This window comes from Sorex fumeus, unplaced genomic scaffold, assembly GCF_029834395.1.
Source record: "Sorex fumeus unplaced genomic scaffold, SorFum_2.1 ptg000002l, whole genome shotgun sequence".
Taxonomy (NCBI): Eukaryota; Metazoa; Chordata; class Mammalia; order Eulipotyphla; family Soricidae; genus Sorex; species Sorex fumeus.
This window is the reverse complement of record NW_026606059.1, coordinates 19,158,911-19,176,104: the sequence shown is the minus strand read 5'-3', so window position 1 is coordinate 19,176,104 and position 17,194 is coordinate 19,158,911. Positions and strand designations below refer to the sequence as shown.

The 17,194-nt window shown below is 49.2% G+C and overlaps 1 protein-coding gene across 1 annotated transcript in view; it reads right to left on the bottom strand.

The window, feature by feature from the left end:
• Positions 1-874: 874 nt before the first annotated feature.
• The window catches only part of PAG1 (phosphoprotein membrane anchor with glycosphingolipid microdomains 1), a 104,236-nt gene continuing 87,916 nt past the window's right edge, over positions 875-17,194 (bottom strand). The window contains exons 4-8 of the mRNA XM_056111509.1: positions 15,691-15,742; positions 14,353-14,449; positions 10,258-10,856; positions 7,546-7,605; positions 875-1,246 (exon numbers count right to left, since the gene is read on the bottom strand). Of these exons, the coding sequence (XP_055967484.1) occupies positions 875-1,246; positions 7,546-7,605; positions 10,258-10,856; positions 14,353-14,449; positions 15,691-15,742 (1,180 nt within the window). The remainder of the gene's footprint in view (positions 1,247-7,545; positions 7,606-10,257; positions 10,857-14,352; positions 14,450-15,690; positions 15,743-17,194) is intronic.

Here is a 17,194-nt window from a genome sequence, read left to right as displayed (position 1 = left end):
CACGATATTCATGAAAATACTGAAAAGGCTCAGAAGTGTTTCAAATACTGGGACTGGGGAAAGTATTTTTTTTACTAGAAAAATAAAATAAAACATCTGAAAATGACTTCAAGTACTTTGGGAGAGGAGATTGATGGGGTGCAGGGGGGATGCCAAAAATCAGTAGGAATGACCTAAACTTGAGGGATGTCCCCAAACCTATCCTCCTGCAGGGCGTGGGCTGACAGGTGCAGCTTTGACAAAGTCTGGAGAAGGGCTACCAGCAGTGGCATTTTTTAGCATCCCCAAACCTTTTTTTTTTTTTTTTTTTTTTTTTTTTTTGTGGAATGCAAAGGCCAGGTGGAAACGCTTCCAAGGAAGAAAACATATATATATATATAAAAAAAAAAGGAAAGATTTTAAGGGGAGGAAAGCCACATACATGAGTCATGTGGAGTTCATGCCCAATTCAATCAGCTTAATCAATGGCTGAATAAATAGCAGTACTCCTACATTTAAAAAAAAAGAAGAAGAGAGAGAGAGAAGAAAACAGAGAGGAGAGAAATGAAACTGAGTGGCAGTTTTCCGTGGAGCTGTGGAGATGGCACAGTTCCTTCTCACACCTTGGCTTTCCTCGCAAGTGGGGTGAGACCCCTGACAGTCAGGGCCCCTGTGGAGGTCGAGGTGCAGGAGGGGGGAGGGATGTGCTTGGCAGGGGGTCCCCTCTGCTGCAGCCAGGCGCATACCTCACTGTTTCTGAAAGCGGGAAGACAACAGGGCGGGCATCTCGGATTGCTTCTGTGTCGTAAAAGCAGCATCGGTGACAGGTGACAGGTGAGGGAGCAGCGTCCACAGAGGGCTTCCCCGGTGGGGTTTGGCCATCTCCGCCCGGCTGCTAGAGCCTGGTGACGTCTCGGCACTGCTGCAAGTCCCCGATGCTCTCATAGTCATTCTCCTTTGGGAAGAGGCTCTGGAGGCCGTTGGCTTCCGGGGGGGCCTTTTCTTCTTCTCTACTCAGAGTGTGGATGGCTTCGTAGTGGGGCTCTAGCTCCTCACCTAGTCTTCCAGGGGGGGAAATCACGCTGACGCTGTTGCTGGGCATCTTCTCAAAGTCTTTAACAGTGGCATAGAGATCACTGCATGAAGAGGGAGATCTCTGGGTGGCTCCCTCGATGGAACTGTAGGTGGCCTCTGGCACTTGAAGCGATGGTCCTGATTTATTTCCTGGCTGTCCAGGTTTGTTCACCGACGAATACATAGCTGAGATCTAGAAAACAAAGGGTGACGGGAATCAGGGAGCCTGAAGGTTGAATGTGAGACATAGAAAGCTTCCTTCGAGTCATTTCCCCTGCTCCTCTTCCCAATTTCACTGCTATATTATTGACACGTAACATGGAGGTTTATGATGCACAAGGTGATGATTTAATATGCATACCTATGATGAAGTTTAACCAGTCCGTTAAGCGGCACCGTTGTGTGTGTGTGTGTGAGCACATGCACATGTGTATGTATCTCTTAAAAATCTCTCCTCCCCCACTTTTGACTTTTTTCCCCCTTTCTCTAGTTTAAAAATATCTTTTTTTCTGCCAGACTCAGCAGGTCCTGGGCTACCTACTTCCACCTTGGTACTTGGGACCATGGGTGCTGGGGTTTGGACATGAGGCTCGGAGAGCTTCCTCGGAGTCATTTTTCCCTGCGTTCATTCCCTAGTTTCACTGCTAAATGATTGACACATAACATGGAATTTTATGGTGTACAAGGTGATGATTTAGCATGCACACATATGATGAAATATTGTGGTTATTATTTTGAAAATCATATCCTCATAGAGCAATATGGCTATTAATAAACAGCCACATTATGGCTACTTAATGTCTCTATTACTCTGATTACCATTCTTATTGTCCCACTAACACTATAGTTGTATTCTTAACAACTGAAGAGTGTAATAGCACCATGTATCTCACTGTGGTTCAATTAAAAAATACGTATTTTTTTAACCCTCCCCCCCCAAAAAAAACAAACCCCAAACCAGTGTAATGATATTTCATTATTAACTGGAGTGCTTCTGTTTGCATCAGATCCCAAAACTTTCTCGAAACCTGGTTGGGAGTTCGTACCCTTTGACCAGTATCTCCCATGTCCTCTCCACCCAAGCCCTAGAAACTAATGCTCTACTCTACCTCTGCTAATCAAGCTTTGAAACAAGGAAAGAAGAATCTGTAAATTCATCAGAAAGGGAAATTCTTGGGTCATACTTTGGAGTGAGAACCAGAGTCCCTGGGAGTGGGGCCAGCAGTTTGCACTCATGTCACATCTATCCAAGCATGCGAGTCACCGAATGACCATCCATCTGTTTCTCCCAAGTGGCCTGAAGTGTAATTCCTAGATCGTGGCAGTACACGCATATTCTATTCTTCTTTTTTTAAAAACTGCAATGCATATTATTGGTCATATAGACATTTTCAGGCCAGACTAGGTTTTCTTCAGTGGGAAAATTTATCCTTATTTGCAGCCAGTCAACTCGAATGACTTTGGAGACAGACAAACTTCCCGATGGGAACAACCAGTGAGTTTCCCACTAAGATTTCCGAGTAACCTCTTACACTGACCATGCTTTTATTCTGTTTGGTAATGATACAATGTACTGATTAAAGAGCTTTGGGGATATGACTTAAAGCACTCTTAGAAATAAGTAAAAATATCATTACCTGTATTTATCTTTGCCTCAGAGAGAGATTTACTCAGACACTCAGGAAATAAATGAACATGCTTTCTGACAGATGCTTGGCTTCCTAAGTGTGGTGAGATATTTTCCTGCTTTCACATATCTCACAGACTGTGGATGAAGTTTCCAGCTGGCCTCAAAAGCTTCCTCCGATGTGTGCTAACTGGTCATTTGCATGAGAACTTTTCCCCACAGGCTGGTGGCTCAGTACTGCCAAGCTTTGGCGATCCAAAGGTTTAGAGTCCGAGAAACAATCGTGGATAAGTTCCTTGCTCTACGGATCTGTCTGTTCTAATGAAGAGTAAATTAGCCTTCTACCCTTAGAGATCTTATGAGAAAAACCTCTTGAACTGAAGAATGCTCGTTTTATAAATGCAGGAAGAATAAAGTCCTGTCCCTTTTCATAATAAGGCACTTACTATCCAAATAGCTAAAACTGGGCGGATGAGATGGGGTGGGGAAGTCAGATACTCTGTATTTATTGTTCACCTGCATGGGTATTATTTAGAAGCACAAATACATAAGTCGCTTATTTCTAGAACGAGGAGAGAACAGGGAGACTAGAACAAAGAGAGTTGGTCCCTGGCAAGCATTTTTGTCTCTCTCTTCACTTTTCTTCCCTGGGTCCCCTACCACGAATAGCCCCCAGACTTTGTAAATACTTGATTCTGTCTAGCTTATACTCTTTTTAGAAAAAAATTACAGGTTCTTTCATTAACTTGTAACATAATATTATCTCCAAGCAAACCTTACATGCAGAAGCAGTCATTGTTAATTTTGGCTCTCACAGGCTTTGAAGATCTTCCTATGTTCTTTCTGACTATCTGTCTTCTTTGATTATTATTTCTATTTCGTATACAGGTTTCTCTTCCAGTCCCCTTGCTATTTAGCTTTGCAATTTTTCCCTTAAAAAGCCTTTCATTTTCACTATTCAGCTTGTAAATTGTTTTTATGCTCTCATAAATTACCTTTTCCCATTTCCTTTTTTCTTTTCTTTCCCCTAACTATTTTTTTTTTTAAAAAAAACCCTTTCCCCCAATCATTCTGTTAAATTGGAATAATGGCACTCAAAACACAGATCTCAGTTTCAATCTGGACTAATATTATATTACACAAGTACAAAAAGAAATGATTTACATGTTTATTTTTCCAAAAGTATGTATCAGCAAAATAAATTAGAATGAATGAATATCAGTTAAAAAATAAAAAAATTTTGTTAGAAATTCATCACTGTAACAGAATCCAGTTTCCCAAAACTACACCAAAAATACAAGAAGTAAGTTTATAGCTTTCCTATATACAAATTATTAAAGAGAAGAAAGAGATATTTAAAAAAAATCCTGTTTACAGTAGTGCCCCAGAAAATCAAGTACTTCGGAATCATCTTAACTAAAAAGGTGAAGAACATGTACAAAGAAATCTAAAACTATACTTCAGAAAATAAAAGAGGACATGAGGAAACAGAGACACATCCCCTGCTCATGGATCAGGAGGACTAACATTGTCAAACTGGCAATACTTCTCGAAGCATTATACAGATTCAGTGCAGTTTCTATAAGGAAACCCATGACATTTTTTTAGAGAAATATACAGAACACCCCCAAGATTCACATGGAACAATAAACCCCCACAAATAGCTAACGCAATCCTTGGGAAAAAGAAGACGGGTGGCATCACCTTCCCTAACTTCAAACTGTACTACAAAGCAGTAGTAATTAAAACAGCATGGTCTTGGACTAGAAACCGACCTGCAGACCAATGGAATAGAGTTAATTATCCTGATACAGACCCTCAAATATATAATCACTTAATCTTTGACAAAGGAGCAAGAAAGTCAAGCAGAAAAAGCCTCCTCAACAGTGGTGCTGGGAAAACTGGACAGCTGCATGCAAAAGAAAAATAAATCAGACCTCTTACCCAGGCACAAAAGTCAGACTAAAGTGGATTAAAGGGGGCTGGAGCAATAGCAAAGCGGGTAGGGCATTTGCCTTGCACACGGCCGACCCAGGTTCGATTCCCAGCATCCCATATGGTCCCCTGAGCACTGCCAGGAGTAATTCCTGAGTGCATGAGCCAGGAGTAACCCCTTTGCAAAGCCGGGTGTGACCCAAAAAGCAAAAAAAAAATAAATAAAGTGGATTAAAGACCTCAACATCAGACCTGAATCCATAAGGTACACGGGAAGAAAATATAGGCAGAATTCTCCATTACATTGAAGCTAAAGCCTTTTTTTTTTTTTTGCTTTTTGGGTCACACCTGGCCATGCTCAGGGGTTACCCCTGGCTCTACACTCATTCATTATTGGTGGGAATGCCAACTGGTCCAGGTTTTTTTTGGAAAACAATAAGGGCATTTCTCAAAAAACTAGAAATTGAGCTTCCATATGACCTTGCAATACTACTTCTGGGAATATATCCCAGTGGTGCAAAAAAAAAGTAGAAATAACATTTGTACTTGTATGTTCATCGTGGCGCTATTCATAATAGCCAGAATCTTGAAATAACTTGAGCACTTGAGAACAGACAACTATCGCTCCAGCCCCGCTAAGGGCATTTTTTAAGGATGAAGCTCCACTGATCAAGCAATTGAAAACAAAGATAAACAAATGGGACTGCATTAAACTAAGAAGCTCCTGCACCTCAAAAGAAATGGTGACCAAAATACAGAGAGAGCCCATGGAATGGGAAAAATTATTTGCCCAATACTCATCAGATAAGGGTTGATATCTAGGGTGTATAAGACACTGGTAGAACTTTACAAGAAAAAAACCTCCAACCGCATCAAAAAATGGGAAAAAGAAATGAACGGAAATCTACTCAAAAAAGAGATAAAAATGGCCAAAAAGCACATGAAAAAATGCTCTGCATCGCTAATCATCAGGAAGTGCAAATCAAAACAGCATTGAGATATCATCTTATACCACAGAGATGGGAAAACATCAAAAAGAACAAGAACAACCAGTGCTGGCACAGATGTGGGGAGAAGAGGATTCTCATTCATTACTGGTGGGAATGCCAACTGTTTTGGAAAACAATATGGGCATTTCTCAAAAAACTAGAAACTGAGCTTCCATATGACCCTGCAATGTCACTTCTGGGAATATATCCCAGTGGTGCAAAAAAAAAGTAGAAATAACATTTGTGCTTGTATGTTCATCGTGGCGCTATTCATAATAGCCAGAATCTTGAAACAACTTGAGCACTTGAGAACAGACAACTGGTTAAAGACACTATGGTACACCTTCACAATGGAATACTATACAGCTTACTTAGAAAAAAGTAAGTCAGGAAATTTGCTTATAAATGGATGGATATGGAGATTATCATGCTGAGGAAATGGGTCAGAGGGAGAGGGACAGATATAGAATGACTGTACTCATTTGTGGAATGTAAAAACAACAACAACATAGTCTGAGAATAACATCCAAGGACAGTAGAAACAAGTGCCAGGAGGATTTGTTCACTGTTGGAAGCCATGTCAAGTGCTGGGGGAGAAGACAGTTGGGATGGAGAAGGAACCATTAAGTGAATGATGGCTGGAGGGATCGCTTGGGATGGGAGATGTGTGCTGAAAGTAGACAAAGGACCAATCAGGATGGCCTCTCAGTATCTGTATTGAAAACCACAGTGCCCAAAGTAGAGAGAGAGTAAGAAGGAAGATGCCTACCGCAGTGGCAAGGGGTGAGGGTGGGTGGGGATGGTGGTAGGGATACTGGGGACATTGGTGGTAGAAAATATACACTGGTGGAGGGATGGGTGTTCGATCATTGTAGGACTGAAACTCAATCATGAAAGCTTTGTAATTGTATCACGGTGATTTAATAAAAAATTTTTAAAAATGGAGCGATAGCACAGCGGGTAGGGCGTTCCCCTTACAAGCGGCCAACATGGCCGACCCGAGTTCGATTCCTCCGCCCCTCTCGGAGAGCCCGGCAAGCTACCGAGAGTATTCGATATGCCAGACACAGTAACAACAAAGTCTCCAATGGAGACGTTACTGGGCCCGCTCGAGCAAATCGACGATCAACGGGAGGGCCTTTACCTTTACCTTAAAAATGCAAGAAGAAAAATTCCAACTTAATTAATTTCTATCTCTGGGCGACATCTGATAACCCTGAGAACTTACTCCTGGCTCTCTCTACACTTTTGGCATTGCTCAGGAGACCATATGCGATGCCGGGGATTGAACCCGGGTCAACCACACATAAGCCAAGTACTCTACCCCCTGTACTTTTGCTCCAGCCCTTCTCTAATCCACCCCTGGTCCAGCGTTCAAGGCTTGCAAGGCAAGAGCTCTACCCACTGTACTATCCATCTGGCCCCATACAGACCTGTCTCTTGGCAGCTGTATCTTACCCTAGCTCCAGTCCAGAAAGTAGCTTCCAAAGTGACCTGCTTTCTGCTTCCGGCACGCCTCACTTAGACCTCCTCTCTCTGTCCCCCAGCTTGTCCCTTTGTCCTTGGACCTGCTCAGATTCCTCTCACCCAGCACTTGTTTCAGCTCCCGGGATCTCCCCGGTTCCTCTCCTTCCAACGTGCACTTTTTGGCAGGAGGCTGCAGCTCCATGCTTCTTCCCTTGTTCTCCTTTCTTTCTCTTCTCTCCTGATCCTTCTTCCCAAGACAGCGTCCTTTCCTTAGCTGTCCTCGTTAGCCCATCTTCCTTCTTTGACCATCTGCTGTCACCCTTTCTGAGCCATTTTAAAGCCAAAATCTCCAAACCAAACACACGATGAAAGAGAGTATCTTGGCCTTTTCAGAAAAGGTAACAAGAGCGTGAATTTAAATGAGAACAGGGCTCTATCCTACAGTCAGAGAACTTTCTGGTCAACGAAACTCACCTCTTCTTCCGTGAGAGTTGGGTCTTCTTCCCGGGACTTGTATGACAATGAACTGAATCTCTGTTAGAACACACAAAAAAGAAGAGAAGTTAGTTTGTATCAATAATTCAACATTTCTTTTGCAAATGCCTTAACCCACCTATCTAGAAAAATATTTTTGATTGATTTGTAGGAAGTCACAAACAGACACAAAGCACCTGAGGTTTAAATATTTGGAAATAAATCTATTATATGATAGCTTTTCGATATATTTAAATATATGATATAGGCTGGAGTGTTAGCACAGTGGTAGGGCATTTGCCTCTCATGTGGCCAACCTGGCTAACCCAGGTTCGGTTCCTCTGCCCCTCTCGGGGATCCCAGCAAGCTAACCGAGAGTATCTCGGCCGCAAGGCAAAGCCTGGCAAGCTCCCCGTGACGTATTCGATATGTCAAACACAGTAACAACAAGTCTCACAATGGAGACGTTACTGGGCCCGCTCTAGCAAATCGATGAACAACGGGAGGACAGTGCTACAGTGCTACGGTGTTCGATATATTTCTTATATATTATTTTTGTTTTGGGGAAATACCTGGTGGTGCTCTGGGACTACTCCTGACTCTGCACCCAGGGGTGACTTCCAAAGGGGTCAGGGACAATATAGGTTCTGGGAATCTAGTCTGGGTTGGCCAGGTGCATGCAAATCTCTTTCCCCGTTGTGCTATATCTCCAGTCCCAAATTTCTTCTAATTTGAACCTTAACTTACAAATAAGAAAGTTACGTAGACTAATCAAATCTACTTGTTGTTAAAGTATGAATCAGCCCCAAAGACTTTCTTATCAGATGCTTAAGTTTTTCATTTCTAAAGTTTGCATGAATCACCAGGAAGATTCCTAAGTCATCTGAAATCTTTTCCAAGCTCATGAATAAAGGAACTTAGAGACCTTGACTTGCTCTGTGCTTTGTTTCACGATTTGGTTCACTTCAGGTTCACCGATTCTCTTACCACACAGCCTGTCTGCGTTATTGTCAACCAAGCTGCCATTACCCAACCTCATTGTCACTGTCACTGTCCTCCCGTTGTTCATCGATTTGCTTGAGCGGGCCCAGTAACATTGTGACACTTGTTGCTGTGTTTGGCATAGCGAATACGTCACCGGGAGCTTGCCAGGCTTTGCCGTGCGGGGTTACCAAACGTACTTTTGCAAATCTACCTCGACCACTCTGCCCTGATTTGCCTACACCACACTTCCTGGTCCCCTCTGAGCTGCATCCCAGCTTCCTGTCACTCACGGGAACCAGCCCCAACCGGCCCAATTGCTCTAATGCCCCTGAGGCCCCATTCACGGGCGAGCCCCTTCCTCTAACCCAATCCCAGCAATGCTTCAGCCTGGGAGGGCTTCAGCTATTTTTGCAATGTCTCTGCATTCTCCTGGCCATCTTCCCTTTCTGCGCCGTCAGTCTTACACTCGATACTCGACCATCAAAATCATACTGAAATCCTCAGTGCCCTTTCCAGTCCTGGGAGCACTTAGCGCTCACGTGGGTCCTGATGCTGAGTGGTATGAACTGCTGGTGTCTCGCTCCACAACCTTGGTCTCTCAGGGAACTGTGGCCCAGACCTGTCTCCTAACTCTAGCCACAACTTTAAGAAAATGAATCGGGGCTGGAGGGATAGCACAGCGGGTAAGGTGTTTGCCTTGCACGTGGCCAACCCGGGTTTGATCCCCAGCATCCCATAGGGTCCCCTGAGTACCGCGAGGAGTAATTCCTGAGTGCATGAGCCAGGAGTAACCCCTGTGCATCGCTGGTGTGACCCAAAAAAACAAAAAAGAAAGAAAGAAAGAAGGAAAGAAAGAAAGAAAGAAGGAAAGAAAGAAAGAAAGAAAGAAAGAAAGAAAGAAAGAATCAAAGAAATGTCCATGTATGCCTCCTGCTCGCATCTCTCTCTGTGTATTCCCGGATTTCCCTTCTTCCCAGTGAGACAGGTGTAACCGACATCCTCAAGGTGTTCACTGCAATTTCTAGAGCCACAAGCACGTGTGTGGATGAAATAAGCTCCTGGTACCAAACGTGATGGCCTCTCAGTATCTGCAGACCATAATACCCAAAAGTAGAGAGAGAGTATGGAGGAAATTGTCTGCCATGGAGGCAGGGGGAAGGTTGGGATGGGGTGGGGTCGGGGGTTACTGGGGACACAGGTGGTGGAGAATGAGCACTGGTGAAGGGATGGGTATTTGGTCACTACATGACTGAAACTCAAACATGAAAGCTTTGTAACTGTGTCTCAAGGTGATTCAATGAAAGAAAGAGAAAGAGAGAAAGAAAGAAAGAGAGAAAGAAAAGAAAGAAAGAAAGAAAGAAGGAAAGAAAGAAGCTCTTGGTGCGTGTGTGCACAGATCCGCTGAATGAGCTCAACAGCCACGCAAGGAAGCCGGCAAAGAAACCCACCTCTATTTTACTACTATTTAGCTCTTCCTGGTTTGTTGTGGAATCCCCCCTGGCAGTACTGCTCAGGGCTGACTCCGGACTCTGTGCTCAGGGAATCACTCCTGGCGAGGCGCTTGAACCCGGGACCAGATGGGTGCAAGGCGAAGTCCTCCCCTTCGCTGCTGGACTACCCGTCCAGCCCCGAGGAGTAACCCTTCAAGGCAGCACCACCGCCGCCACCCGAATGAACCCCTGCACCTGGGAAGGACGCCCAGCCTGGGCGCAAGCACAGGGCACGTACCTTGTTGGCGCCCTCGGCCTCCTCCGGGCCGCCCTCGGGGCCTGCGCTCCCCTGCTCCTCCTCCTCCTCCTCCTCCTCTTCCTCCTGCAGGTTTTCGTTCTCGTCCAGCAGCTTGGCGGGCACGGGCGGCGGGGGCTCGTCCTCCGGCTCGGCGCCCCCCGGGGTGCTGTCGGGGGGCGCGCTCTGCCGGCCCTTCTTGTTGCGGTCCACCGACGCGTACTCGGCGAAGTCCGCCCTGCCGTCGGGGTGCGCGCCGGCCGCGCCCCTGGGTGCCGCGTTGGGCCGGGCGCGGGGGCCCCTGCCGGGCGGGGCCGCCACGTCCTTGATCTCCGTGACCGTCTCGTACAGGCAGTCCTCCACCATGTTCTCCTGGGAGGAGCTGTCCTTGAGCACCTCGTAGGGCCCCTCCAGGCCCGGCGCGGGGTCCCCGTCGGCCCGCAGCGCGCCCACCGCGCCCTCGGGGGGGATCTGCGGCAGCTCCCGGCTCTGGTGGCACTTGGGCTTCCCGCCGCTGTCCTGCGAGTCCAGCAGGTCGGACGCCGAGGTCTGCACCTCCTCGTAGTGCTGCATGCAGGTCAGCGTGCTGTCCTCGGAGAGAACTGGGCGGGGAGGGAGAGCCGTCAGGGCGCAGGGCTGCCGCGAGGCAGCTCGGGTGCTGGGGGCTCAGTGCTAGAGTAAGGCAGGCTGGGTGCTGGGGGCTCAGTGCTAGAGTAAGGCAGGTTGGATGCTGAGGGCTCAGTGCTGCAGCAAGGCAGGTCGGGTGCTGGGGGCTCAGTGCTACAGTAAGGCAGGTTGGGTGCTGAAGGCTCAGTGCTGCCGCAAGGCAGGTTGGGTACTGAGGGCTCAGTGCTGCAGCAAGGCAGGTTGGGTGCTAGGGGCTCAGTGCTGCAGCAAGGCAGGTTGGGTGCTAGGGGCTCAGTGCGGCAGCAAGGCAGGTTGGGTGCTAGGGGCTCAGTGCTGCAGCAAGGCAGGTTGGGTGCTAGGGGCTCAGTGCGGCAGCAAGGCAGGTCGGGTGCTGGGGGCTCAGTGCTATAGTAAGGCAGGTCGGGTGCTGGGGGCTCAGTGCTGCAGCAAGGCATGTCGGGTGCTGGAGCTCAGTGCTGCAGCAAGGCATGTCGGGTGCTGGGGGCTCAGTGCTATGGTCAGGCAGTTTGGGTGCTGGGGGCTCAGTGCTGCAGTAAGGCAGGTTGGGTGCTGGGAGCTCAGTGCTGCCGCAAGGCAGGTCAGGTGCTGGGGGCTCAGTACTGCAGTAAGGCAGGGTCAGGTGCTGGGGGCTCAGTGCTATACAGTAAGGCAGCGTTGGGTGCTGGGGGCTCAGTGCTACAGTAAGGTAGAGTCAGGTGCTGAGGGCTCAGTGCTATAGCAAGGCAGGTCAGGTGCATTAGGGGCGCTTGCTCTGCACTGGACTCAAGGGTGGGCCTTCTAGATGTCTGCCACCCACTGGATATTTCTTTCTTTCTTTTTTTTTTTTTTTTTTTGCTTTCTGGGTAACACCCTGCGATGCTCAGAGGTTACTCCTGACTTTGCACTCAGGAATCACTCCTGGTGGTGCTCGGGGGGCCATACGGGATGCTGGGAATCGAACCCAAGTCGGCTGTTTGCAAGGCAAACGCCCTCTCCGCTGTGCTATCGCTCCAGCTTCTTTTTCTTTTTAAAGCTTCTGAAGGTTCCCAAGTCTCGGTCAAGGGTCTCTGAGCCCTTCCTGGTGATTCCAGGCCACCCAAGCTGATGGTTCGAGGACCAAAGGGTTTGAACTGCTCAGGCCCTGTCAGACCCAGGGAGAGCCAAGCTACCCTACAGGACTGGGGGGACCTGCACCCCGGGCCACCTGGGGGACCCTGTGGTACCAACCAGAGTTGGGCAATGCAGTGCGTGTGGGCCTTCACCCCGTTCTCTCTCCGGCCCCGTCAGTTGGCGCTTCAATCCCAGCAGAAACGGGAGCCTCACATTCCCCTCCCCAGCGGAGGCCCTGACGGGCGGTCAGGAGTGGCCCCTTGCAGGGAGAGTGTCCAGCATGACAGGAGAGTGAACGGGACACAACACGGAGGGGCGGAGGAGCCAAGGGGGCATGGGTGGTGGGCACCCTCGCTGGCCCCAAGGATTCCTCTGGCCCGCGGACGGAACTGGTCAGTGGCCCCACGGCCACTCCTGAGAGGCCGACTCGGCTCACGGGGTGGGAGCGAACCAAGCAGGCTGCACAGAGACACGCATGGGGCTGTCCAGGGCCCAACCGCTCTTAAGCACCCACCCAGGCAGGTCCATGGGGTTACAGGATTCCACGGAAATGTCATGGGGCAGCTGCTCGGCTGTGCCGCTATGAGACGTGCCTCTGGGTACCGTGGACGGCGGGGATGCTCGGGACACCGACCCACTTGGGTCTCGTCCTCCTCATCCTTCCCCGGTGATGGACCATATCAAACATGGCGTCTCTGTGAGAGTCTTTCTAGGATATTCCATTTAGACATGATTTGGGGAAAGGTGTTGGGCTACACCGGCTGTGCTCAGGGCTAACTCCTGACCCAGCACTCAGGGATCACTCCTGGTGGTGTTTGGGGACCATATGGGGTGCCGGGGATCGAACCCGGGACAGCCACGTGGGAGGCAAGTGCCTGAACACTTGTACTATCTCTCACATGGGAGATGCTCTTCATTTCAGTATAACAATGTATAAACAGAGAAAATGTATCTGTATGTATTTACAGTCATACATTTCCCATTTTAATACTCCTTCTATAATATGTTTACAGATTATACTTAGTTTTAAAAAAATAGATCACCGTGAGTTACAGTTACAAGGCTTTCATGATTGAGTTTTAGTCACACAGTGATCGAACATCCATCCCTCCAACAGTGCCCATCTTCCACCACCAATGTCCCCAGTATCCCTCCCCTTCCCACGCCTACTCCCTGCCTCTATGGCAGACAATTTCCCTCTTCCTCTCTCTCTACTTTGGGGGTATTATGATTTGCAATACAGATACTGAGAGGCCATCATGCCTGGTCCTTAGTCTACTTTCAGCACACATCTCCCGTCCCGAGCGATGCCTCCAACCATCAGTGACTTAGTGATCCCTTCTCCATCCCAGCTGCCTTCTCCCCCAGCTCATGTCTAATTAGTCTTTACGTGTGTGCCAATGTATGTGTTTATAACATGACTAATTTGTTCAACTTTTGGGGCATACCCGGCTGTGCTCGGGGCTGACTCCTGGCTCTGGGACTCATGGGGTCTTGGGGACCTTGCGCGGTGGCAGGGATGGAATCTTCTGAACCATAAGCACGGCCAGTACCCTATATGTTTGGACTCTCTTTTTGACCCCATCTCATACATTTTAATCCTTTTTAAAAATGACTTGTTTGGGATTCTCGGGGGCCCCGGGAGTCCAGGGCTGAGTGAATCACAGGCCAGACCCGAGTGAGTCATTGTCACAGGAAAGCCTGGATGAGTGAATGAAGAGCTCACTCCCTGCCCTCGGAAACAAAACCCAACAAAAACCAAAGGCATCAGAGTGGAGGGGCTCAGGACTGCAGGACCCTCCCGAGATGAGCCGGGCGGGGGAGTGGACATCCCCAGGTCCTTGTGGACCAGTGGTGAGATGGTGATTTCCAGCTGTGAGATGCCGCGCTGGCCATCTGAGGCATTGTGTTTGCGACATGCCAGGGTTTCCCCACCTGGCACGGGGAACAGAGCCGACCGCCGTCTTCCAGGGAGCCATCAGGTGACCCTCGCTAACGGCCCCTCATGCATAACCCCGAGCCTCCCACCACAGGCGCAAAAGCCAGCCAAGACCAGCCTTTCATCCAGTAAAATGAAATTTTGGGGATTAAACCAGGATGGATGCTACAAGGGGCAAGAGCCTAACTCTGAATTTAGGCATCACATTGGCTGAAATCTCATCCTTCCTTTCGGAGGTTGTTTCAGTGCTCAGGGGCTCCTCTGGGCTCTGCAGTCAGGAATCACTCCTGGGGATGCTTTGGGGCCACACAGGAGGCCGGGGATGGAGCCCGGGTCGGCCGCATGTAAGGCAAGTGCCCTCCTCTCTGCCTATTGCTCTGGTCATGGTGTCCGACCCCCAGTGGCATTTGGGGAGAACTTACTGTCTCCGTTGGTGAGCGCCCCGTTCTGCTCACTGCTGATGGGGGCGTCCGTGGCCAGGCTGGTAATGGAGCGGCTGAACATCTCCTTGTCAGAAGTCTGCAGAAACGGAAACACACCACACGTCTGCGTCTCTCTCTGCATGGCCCAGGGCCCGGCCCGGCCTCTTCCACAGATGGAAACAGACACTCTCACACCAAGAACCACATGCACAGCTTAGGCCTACATGCATGACAAGTGGCGTGACCTGGGACCAAGCGTTGTGCCCGGGAGCCACATGTGGCCAAAGGGGACTGAATCATGAGCCGTTTCTTGTGTCGTCATCACCCGGGAAATCCTATTGCACAGGTGTCTAGAATCTCAGGGAACCTGGAACCCTCATGCTCAGAGCTGCCTTGCCGGGGGTGAGGGGAGGGGAGTGATTTGAGGCCACAACTGAATGTACTCAGGGCTGACTCCTGGTGCGGTGCTCAGGGATGGCTCTTGGCAGGGCTCAGGTGCATAGCTGGGGGCCAGGCATGGAGCCACCATCAGCAGCACATAAGGCTGGTCCCTTAAAATCACTTTGAGGTGCTGGAGTGATAGCACAGAGGGGAGGGCGTTTGCCTTGCACGCGGCCAACCCGGGTTTGATTCCCAGCATCCCATATGGTCCCCTGAGCACGGCCAGGAGTAATTCCTGAGTGCATAAGCCAGGAATAACCCCTGTGCATTGCCGGGTGTGACCCCACAAAAGAAAAATCACTTTGAGGGCCCGGTGCTGGTCGGAAGTGAAGTCGGCACAGGGCAGCTCTGCTGGGCTCCAGGTTTGGGCGACCTTTGTTCTCTCTGAGCTGTGGCCCCAGGAAGGCCAGCAGGGGGCGTCCCCCCGCCTTTGTCTGAGGAGGACAGATTTCGATTCCGTCAAAGATAACTGCATTTCGTTGCAAAGCCCCCGCCAATTTTATGTCGAATTTCTTTCGCTCAGTGTGTGAAGCTTAAAAATAACATTGTGCCAGGACGATTCAATACTGCGCCGTGACAGCGACACAGAGAGGTAGTATGTGGAGAATGACAGTCTCGCCACGGAGAGCTGTTCCAGTCTCAGGCTTCATATGTCTCGTGCGCTCCTACATGCCCACGTGTACGCTCATATACACACACGTGCAAACACACATGCACGCACACATATACTCACACACGCACACAGGTGTGCTCGAACACACATGCACTCATAATTGCAAGCTTGTGCACTCATATATACACACATGTGCAAACACGTGCACACACATGTGCGTGCATACACGCACACGTGTACACACGTGTGTATGCATATATGCACACACGTGCCCGCGGACTCACCACGTTCATCAGGTTCTCATCATCCCCACTGTGTTGTCTTGGCTTCTTTTCTCTGCCACGGAAAACAAAACAGGGTTCGGTTACCAAATGCGCCACCTAAAAATCAAGGTACACGCCCGCTTCCTACTTATATTTTTGGTGGGTTCCAGAGCCACGCCCAGGGGAGCTCAGGGGCTGTTCCCAGAGGTATCTGAGGGCCCATGAAGGAACTGGGTCGCCCCGTGCAAGGCAAAAGCTTTACCTCGACCCCTGCCCTCTGCAGCCTGCCTAATCGCCTATTCCTGAGGTATCAGCTCCCTCAGAACACAGTTAACTCTGCTGAGCCTGGAAGGGTCGCCAGCACTGGGGGAGGGCGGGGAGAGGGGGGCGGGGTTGCGGGTTCTCAGCAACCCCCAACTCTTCTTCCAGGGACACAAACATTCTCAATAGGGTGACCGAAGGTTTTCCTGAGTATATAAGCTGTTCGTTTTAAGAAGGCTGGAACTAATCATCTTTTTCTTTTCTAAAAAAAAAAAATAATAAAACCCCAGGAAACCTAGAGGATTCTTATCTCTCATCTCTCCGCCAGACTCAGTCCTGCAAAGTCACACCCCGCAACAGGACTGAGAAAATAAACAGAATACACGGTTGGCTCCCAGGGAAGGGAACATGCTCTGAGGGTGAGTCATAGGTATTTCCAGTCTATGGAAAAGTTCTGTCAAGTAAAAATAGAATTTATTTTTACTCCGGACACACTAAAGAAAGTCACTGGGACAAGGGAAACCAGTTTCTCCCAAATTTGTAAGGCAAGACTGACATCTAGTGGGCAGTCACGTCATTGCAGAAGCCGTGCACTTCGGTCCATGGTGAGGGGCTGAAGGGAGGGGATTCTGTGTGCGGGTGTGAGTCCGCAAGCACGTGTGCATGTGAGTGTGCTTGTGTGCATGTGTGTGTTGGGGATGGGGCATTCATCTCCTGCATCTTCCTGCCAAGTTCAGGGTGAGAAGCTGACAGGTGTGTGTGTGTGTGTGTGTGTGTGTTGGGGTGGGGCTCTCAGCTCCTGCATTGTCCTGCAAAGTCCAGGCTGACAGGTCTGTGTATGTGTGTATGTGTGTGTGTGTGTGTGTGTGTGTGCATGTGTGCGTGTGTGCATGTGTGCGTGTGTGTATGCAAGTGTGCATGTTTGTGTTCGGGGTGGGGCTCTCAGCTCTTGCATTTTCCTGCCAGGTCCAGGGTGAGAGGCTGACAGGGGTGTGTGTGTGTGTGTGTGTGTGTGTGTGTGTGTGTGTGTGTGTGTGTGTGTGCATGTGTACACTGTGTTGGGGGTGGGGCTCTCAGATTCTGCATCTTCTGCCAAGTCCAGGCTGACAGGTCTGTGTGTGTGTGTGTGTATGTGTGTGCGCGCGCGTGTGTGTGTGTGTGCACGTGTGCGTGTGTGTGTTCGAGGTGGGGCTCTCAGCTCCTGCATTTTCCTGCCAGGTCCAGGGTGAAAGGCTGACAGGTGTGTGTGTGTGTGTGTGTGTGT